The following is an 8,393-nucleotide window of genomic DNA, read 5'->3' on the forward strand; positions in this document are numbered from 1 at the left end:
TAAATGTTGAAAGGTATCTAATGATTCTGTGAACAAAAGTAAACACAACCTCCGTATTGAACAGCCGTGGAGGTGTGTATGAGTCGACTAGGAGAAATTAAACTACTTGAAGTCAACAGACACCTCGTCAATGTCTGATGGTTCTTCTATTAGTGAGCCTCCTAATAGATTTATTTTAACTGATTTGGCTTTAGTTGTGTTCCTTTTATCATTTTAGTCGACTCTTAATTGTCAAAGTAAACAACTTGAAAATGTGGATGTTCAACTAAAATTAGTTACATGCTTATTCATCTATTTGTCTAAAAGTAAGATCATAAAATATTTTTTTTTTCTTCAGATTTATGTTACTCTGCCATGGTGTGAATTGTGGTTTTAACTGCTTTAGTAAAGCGTAGTGCAAACGAGGGCCATGGCACAGATGCAGGTGATGGATTGTTGACTGACTCTAGATTGAATGGTTGGAAGTGGAGCTACAGAGACAGGACACATACTATAATATTTCTTGAGGCACCCACCCCTCTCATATGATGTTATTGCAGATATAAAAGCTGTTTATACTATTATGAGGGTTGTTGTTAGGTTAGGGTACCTGGGGCCCAGTGCAGTTTGTTGGTGTGATGTCATGAAATTGCATTCTCGGGTGAACATAGACTTTTACACTGTTCCATTCAGCTGTATGGAGAACGTTCTCACATTTTTGTCCAGCTTTACCCTTGACAGCTGTATGATAGACAGAAAATACTGGAGGAGCTTCACAACTTTGGTCTGCTCGTGTAGGTTATCAGTCTTCTTATTTTGATTAAGCTGCTTTCTCCCCATCACTATGTAGTTGTGTAATTTAACGTTGCTTTACTTTTGGCTTGTACAGTGTATGACATAATTATTAGGTAGAGATCAGAATATGTAAGAGAATGGCATGAATTTTGAAATATGTAATCCTAAGTGTATATGTAATATGGGGCTGTGTGTGTGTGAAGATTGTAAAAATTGTCTGAAATTACAATTTTGTTCTGTCCATTTTAACTTGTTTTAAATTCAATGACTAAATGCAAAATGCCTGACTCATAATAGATTTATTTGGGAACACAGAAAAATAGATTCTTCTGAACTAGAAAAGTAGGTATCCATTGCAACTGTGGTCTGCTCTAGTACTTTTCAGGCATTTTGGATCATTATATCAGACAAAACGATACTGGTTATTTATCACTATAAATTTAAATATTATTAAAAACAAGAAATAATATCACATCATATAATGCCTTATAGGTGACAAGGGACTGCCCAATTCTTGAAGTGAATTTGCCTGCTTCAAAGAATTAGCCCTTGCAGCACTGACTTATGAAGAAGAGGTCTAATATGCAAAAGCACATAAAACCAAGGCACTGGCACTATACAGTATATTACTATTTATTTTTTTAAGAACAATCACCAGGGCTGTAGCTGAGGTATGCAGGGCCCCAGTGCAAATTACAATGCAAATTAAACAATGCTTTAGTTTTTCAGGTTTGTCTTTGTTCAGGTACAGAAATTGAATAATTAAATGTAAAATACCATTGCATAGTATTCACTGTATAAATTAAATATAATAATAACTTCTAATGCTACAAAAGTTATTTAGTCAAGAAAAGTGAGTGATTCTCTCTCTCTCTCTCTCTCTCTCTCTCTCTCTCTCTCTCTCTCTCTCTTTTCTTGGATTAACATTAAGGAACCTACAGCAGCTAATAAATTAAGAGATGGCACTTTAAGACACAATGCATGGATCCAATATAATGATATATCTTTCTCAACTGTTTATGTTCACTTATGACATAACAGAGTTTTCGAGGATATTCACCCAAGCCGGTATTTTGAGATAAATAGTTTGCGCTGTGAACACACCTTCTTGCGCTTAAATGTTCAAATTGGCAAGATGTTGCAAAAACAGCAAATACCATAGCAACATATGATAAAGAGTGAGGCTTTTCCACTGTCATTTTTTTTTTTAAGTTTAGGAGGTACAACATTAATATGCATTGGTTCATCTACTTCTTTGAGCACAAATTGTCCTTGCAAAGTAGCGTAATGGTTTTTTTGCACAGGTAAACATTACTGTTCTAATAATAAGCTAGTGAGTGTAAGAGGGTGTTTGGTGTAAGGATTAGTGTGACTGAGTTACATGGGGAATGCAAATAGAGGTCTAAGCAGTTTCTTGATGGCAGAGAGTGCCAAACGTCAAAAACAATATGTCTCAAATAGCCCAGTGGGTCACTGTATTCAGTGTATCAGATTACCATACTGTAGTTGTAAAAACAGTACACACATAACATAAGGATCATATCCAGAAAAATGCATTTATTTAATAAAGTTTTAGTTAATCCATTAATTAATTTAGTCACTGCCTCACTTTAACCGGAATAAGGTACAATCTCACTCATTTAAATTCGTTTTACAATGGCTTTATTACTTTGGACCACTAGAGCGTGCTATAGTGTACTTGATACATGATACAACGTCACAATATTCACACACTATATTGAACAGTAACATTAAGTTTACATAAACAATTTTCCTTTGTGTACATTGTCTCATACATTTTCACAGGCTATTTAATGAGAGGTGTTAGGCCTGTCTCTTTATAAAAATAACATATGAACTTTCAGTGTCTCTTTTCCTAATAAAATTAAAATGCTTATTTTTGTCCTTAAATCAATGATTGGTACTATTAATGTCCAGTTCAGACCATTTCCACTTTTAGAGGAAGGTAAAATGAGCACATTTTGCATGACACGGGCTGATGCTTCAGGCAGACAATGAAAGTGTTTTTGCTAAAGTTACATTATGTCCAGTTTGAGGCATGTCAGGACATGTTGATTGTTCATTCATTTCCATCTAACACTTGTGTTTTTTAAGTACAAATTTTATGCATAATAATATATCGGTTCCGTTGTGTTAATTACTGGGTCGTATTCAGCGTATGAAACGGAATGAGTTGCTTTCTAAAGAAAGCATAAATCCTTTTAGGCTTCCCCTGAGATGTCGCGCGTGCACAATGGGTCAATACTGTTGTCGTGAGAGTGAAATTTCAGCACGGTGTCTGTCTGCAGTCACTGGAATGTGATTGCAACCCCCTTTGTTATGGTGAGAAGCTGGACGAATGTTCCCTTAATTAAAATTCCTCAGGCTGACCTGTTGCCAAAAGGTATTTTAAAGCGGCGGCTATTTGACTAAGAATGCGCCTCGTCATCGGTGAGAGCAGGTAGCTACTCCATCAGCTGAGTGTCCGTTCAGACATAAACCAGTAGTAAGCGCTACACTTTCACAATATTCTGGCATCAACACAAGTATTGTGTATATGAACGGTTAATAAGACTGCTTTTCATCTGCGACTGAATCAGACGAGCAGAAAACGTGTGTGGTGGTATTTATACAGTGTCAACAATAGAGAGAATTTGGGGAAATCTAAATATTAAGTTTGAACATATTTACTCTTTGGGTTAAGGACAATGTTTGCTGCAGAATACTACTTCTGATTAAGAAAAGAGCATTGCAGTTCACATGCACAGTGAGCCCACTGGCAGTAATTGGAAAATAATTTCCGCGAATCGGATCTTTTGAACACTTCATTTCAAAGAAAGAGCTCTAAAAGAGAGAGAGAGAGAGAATAGTTACGTCATCACGTCAATCGTTCCAAATAAAGGCATTTCATATTCTAAATGTCTTCTTAATAAGAATGTTTGTTGTCATTTAGCATAATATAATCTAAGTATAATTTGCAGAATCAAGAAACAACACTAAAAATGGATATCTTGGTTGAAATGCTATATGTTTATAAAACTGTCACAAAACAAGTTCTCGTTCAATGAGTCGGCGAGTTGTTGCCTCGAGAACCGTTCTTCTTACTAATTCAGTGTGCTGATTCTGGTCGGTTTTGTGCAGCGGTTCAACCAGTTCATTAAAAAAAAAGAAAAAAAAAAGATCCGACTCAAAAGAACCATTCGTTCACGAATCGGACATCGCTACTGGGCTGGGGGTGCGAGGGGCGGGTGTTGGTATAAATTTCCTCTCACTACATATGCCTTTGCCTGTCCTCTGAACTTTGAGACAGCCACACACATCACTCAAAGAAATGCAACAGACTGGAAATTAAACAAAGCAACTCTTTAGTACAACAACTAGTAAACGTCGTTTTCCACAAACCGCCTAGCATGGATGATTACCATCTGTTCTGTGCATCGTGCCGAAAAACGGGGAAAAAACAAACAACGGTAAGAGAAAGTGACAATGACATGACTGGGGTTGCAGTATGTATTCGCGTAGTTTCATCGTTTCTACGTAATTACAGTTTTTGCATGTTTAGGAATATTCATGACGATATGTAAAATTTAGAGAAAAGTTAGGAGAATCATCATTGTTTTAAGCGTATAGCCGTTTCTTGATTGTATCACTGATAAGAAGAATAGCTTCTCCACAGTTACTTGAACTTTTTGTGTCACTCTTTGGTCGCGTGATTGAAATCAGCACAGTCACAGCAGTAACCTCTGTTAAACGATACGGGTTGACTACGGATCTGTTAACTGACTCACACTCAAATGTGTTTTCATTTCACAGATGCGCTCACTGATACATTCATTTTTCATTCTGTCATTGTTCATGGTCGCATCCCCCGTAAGGACAGGGGAGACTCTTTGCGGTGGAGAACTAGTGGATACTCTTCAGTTCGTGTGTGGAGCAGATGGGTTTTATATCAGTAAGTGTAACTCTTACAGTGCTGTGTGATGGTTGTCAGGAATTCTAAACATTTACATAGCGATCTGTCTTGTAGAAGTAGTCACAGTATGGCATTGTCATCAGTCTTGTCTTTCAAATTGCTGTTTGTATAGTTCCATGTGCACTAATGACTGTCACAATGAGGGTATTTATTAAAGAGGAAACGTGCCTCTTATTGCTTTCTACCAAGTATTCCCAGTGAAAGCCATTAGTGCTGTTAATTGCTGTTAAATGTCAGTATTTGGGGGAAACAAGGAATTTGTGTCTGCAAGTTATTTAGTTGTTTGCAAAAGATTTCTCTCTCTTATGTCCCCTATATTCCTATCAGATGACGGAGAACTTCCCCCTTTTGTACCTCTCCTGCTGTTCTTTATCTTTTATCTTTGTTTACTAGGCAAATGTCAAGGTTAAAGGATCCATTTTGCTAGCTATTCGCACATCCCTGGGAACACAGAACAATATTTGTTTTTCTGTGTACTGTTCTTTGTGATATTCCAATGTCCTTATCAAATCGGTTAGTGCCAGAAATAAAAAGGGAGTCACAAACAACAGGAAAGAAAGAAGGGATCTGTTGATGCAGTCTCCGATTTCAGAAATACTAGGAACATGCCAGCAGCCACATGTGGGATTTGGTGAAATATAAACAATAGGGTGTGAATTAATAGCATTGGTCGCTTTCCAGGGGAACCCCGGTGTTGATCGCTTACCTTCTTTCCCCCACCCAGGCAGGCCGAACAGATCAAACAGCCGCCGTCCTCAGAAAGGAATAGTGGAAGAATGCTGCTTTCGGAGCTGCGAGCTGCGTCTACTGCAGCAGTACTGCGCAAAGCCTGTGAAGTCCGAGCGAGATGTTTCCTCCAGCTTGCTGCAGGCCTTCCCAGTATCACAGGCTCTTCACAAGGTACATGGAGCTGTTTATCTCCCCCTCCCCCATCAAAAGCCCAGTACAATGATTTTGCTGAACCCACAAACACAGACTCAGACTAGACAGGCTAGTCAGACACGCAGCCTGTTTTTATCACGCCAAAATCAATATTAACCACGTCTCCACTCTCAGAATCGCTGAGCAATGTAGAAAATGGCAGAGATCATCAGAAAGCTGTAGACTGCATTAAAGATGATGTAGGAACAAGACCGAGGGAGATAGTTAGTTACACAAACAAAAGCCCATGGTAACACCATAAAACTCTTATTGGACAGCATGTGCAATGATGTCATTATTCCAAGCACCAAAACAAGTACAAGTGTTATGCCGCATTCTGGCAAAATCTTGTGCCATGTGCTCTTGGCATGGAAATATGTTAAGTGTTGGCAAGACAGTTGGCCAGCTGGACAAGGCTTGGATTTGAAAATAACAAAAACAAACAACCCAATAACAACACAATAGTCAGCCCCACTTGAGAACAGTACGTTCACACTGTAAGTGGAGGAGGGTATTGTTTCTCTCGCCCTGTTCAACAAATAACAGTCTGACTTTGGTCAGTCTATTTGGGATGTTTAATGTACATGGGGTAAAAGTAGACTATGTCTGTGACACATTTGATTTGAAGCCGCCCTTTGGCTTTGTTCATAATCATATTGAAGTTTACATGCACACATTTTTCTGACACTACTTACATTGCATTCAAGATCAAGTTCAACCTATTACCTTTTGGTAGCACGGTGCTCTTGTTTGAGCTCCGGTGTTTCAGAATTTCTATGTCAATGAATTACAGAATCTACAGCAAGTTCTTTTGTTTTGCAGGACATCACAGGAGGGCCTCCTGGTGTGAAGTATTCCAAATATGAAGTATGGCAAAGAAAGCCTGCCCAGAGGTTAAGGAGAGGGGTCCCATCCATCCTGCTTGCCAGAAAGTTTAGGAGACAGGTGGAGAAAATCCAAGACGAGGAGCAAGCCAGTTTCCACCGGCCCCTCATGACCCTTCCCAACAGACACCCTGCCATCCTTCCACACATTCAGATCAACGCGTCCCACAAATGATGGCCACCTTTCCCAAATGGGAACAAACAAGGGATTATAGCCAAGTCTTGGTCAGTAGAGGCACTTTTTTCATGAGTCATACCACTCGCCCACCGTCTTTCTCAAATCCAGATTATGAACACTCTGTGTGTTATCAGCCTTCGAAACACTAGAAGTTAACGTTAAAAAAGTGAATGTAATGGGACAAGAGAGATGAATGCAGTCTTGATGAATATCACGGAGATGCCCAGAACTGATGCTGAGGAAGCTGCCACAATGCAAATGTCAAAAGTCTGCCGTCTGCAAAAGCATTTATGGTTCTGTCTTGCTTGCACCCTATTTTAAATGTCATATTTTAAGGAATGAATTTATCGAGATTAGAGTCCTTTACCTGCACCTTTAAAATGCCACACCTGTGGCATAGAGACAGAAGAAAAGTAAGGAAAATGTTCGCTGGCTGTGCAAAGCCAAGGACTGATGTTAACAGCACTGTTTTTTATGGACTGCTAAATATGATAACATTATGGTGCTAACTTGGACTCAAAAGGAGTTTGCTAAAGAGTTTTTCCGTTTTAGGAAAAAAATAAGATTGTATTCAAAAGACAATTCAGTAAGACTGGTTGTTCGGAGATGAGCTCAACCAGGAAAAACTGTATCTATGCTTGGCTGTTCAAGATCCATAATCTGTGCCCTGGAGAATGAAGGTGAAGCCTTTGCTATCAAATGACATACATTGCAATGGAAGTCAGAAAACATAACAAAAATATCAATCTGTTATCATATCTGAGGACATCTGCAATCAAGTCATCTTGGACTTTGGGCAAGAGCAGTCTGACATGTTTTGAGGTGTCATATATGTTTCCGGTTTGAGTTTCTGTCATTTTATCTTTGCAAATCGTCTTCACTGTTATTTAGACAGTATTTCACACACACACACACACACACACACACACACACACACACACACACACACACACACACACACACACACACACACACACACACACACACACACACACACACACACATAAAAATAAATAAATAAATGAAACAATCTTTTTAAAGGGAAAATCACCAATAACCTCTTGCATATTTCCAACATACAATCATAGTATTCCAGTGCTTTTGCTTTAAAAAAATACTTGAATATGTATGAATAGTCTCATAAGATGTTGTCATTGACCCTATTATGACCAGTCTTGCAAATTGAGCCACCAAACATTATCTTTAAGTAATGGCACTGTATCAAGGCGTTATTTATTTTGATGTAACCCATAAAATTCAGTCCCAATGAAAGATTACATGCACAAATGGCAGTTTTTTGTATTTTATCTTTTTTTAGTTGTTCTGCTTATGTATGTAGATTCTATGTACCAAAAAATGTTATGTCTCCTTTTATAAGTAAAGCCAATGGAAGCTTCTAAAGTCGTCCTGACTCACTTTTTCAACAGTTTATTTTACTGCATGTTGCCTAATCTAAAATAGGTGGATGCGTCTATAACTTTTGGAATGCATTTGGAGCAGCAAAACAAGTGCATACGTACACAGGTAGTGACCTGGCTGCCCTAAGGGAAGGGTGAAGGCTGGGGAAAACTAACTATTGATGATTTGCTCACTAACCTTGACGAAATGCCATAGGTCAGCTCAGAAACACACAGACTCTACATCACTTGTGCACCATGAAAAG

General features: G+C 38.5%; 1 protein-coding gene across 1 annotated transcript; it reads left to right on the top strand.

The window, feature by feature from the left end:
* Positions 1-3,968: 3,968 nt before the first annotated feature.
* Positions 3,969-7,712, top strand: igf2a (insulin-like growth factor 2a). Its single transcript, XM_019087153.2, has 4 exons — positions 3,969-4,244; positions 4,588-4,726; positions 5,472-5,647; positions 6,491-7,712. The coding sequence occupies exons 1-4, from the start codon at positions 4,185-4,187 to the stop codon at positions 6,725-6,727; spliced, it is 612 nt and encodes a 203-aa protein (XP_018942698.1). The 5' UTR covers positions 3,969-4,184; the 3' UTR covers positions 6,728-7,712.
* The last annotated feature ends 681 nt before the right edge of the window (positions 7,713-8,393 follow it).

This window comes from Cyprinus carpio, chromosome B7, assembly GCF_018340385.1.
Source record: "Cyprinus carpio isolate SPL01 chromosome B7, ASM1834038v1, whole genome shotgun sequence".
NCBI classification, from domain to species: domain Eukaryota; kingdom Metazoa; phylum Chordata; class Actinopteri; order Cypriniformes; family Cyprinidae; genus Cyprinus; species Cyprinus carpio.

Bases quoted from the DNA above. Each gene is read 5' to 3' on its own strand.
- igf2a (XM_019087153.2), top strand. From the start codon at position 4,185: ATGGATGATTACCATCTGTTCTGTGCATCGTGCCGAAAAACGGGGAAA. The intron at 4,727-5,471 runs GTAAGTGTAACT...TCCCCCACCCAG, and splicing joins AGCAGATGGGTTTTATATCA to GCAGGCCGAACAGATCAAAC. The intron at 5,648-6,490 runs GTACATGGAGCT...TTTGTTTTGCAG, and splicing joins TATCACAGGCTCTTCACAAG to GACATCACAGGAGGGCCTCC.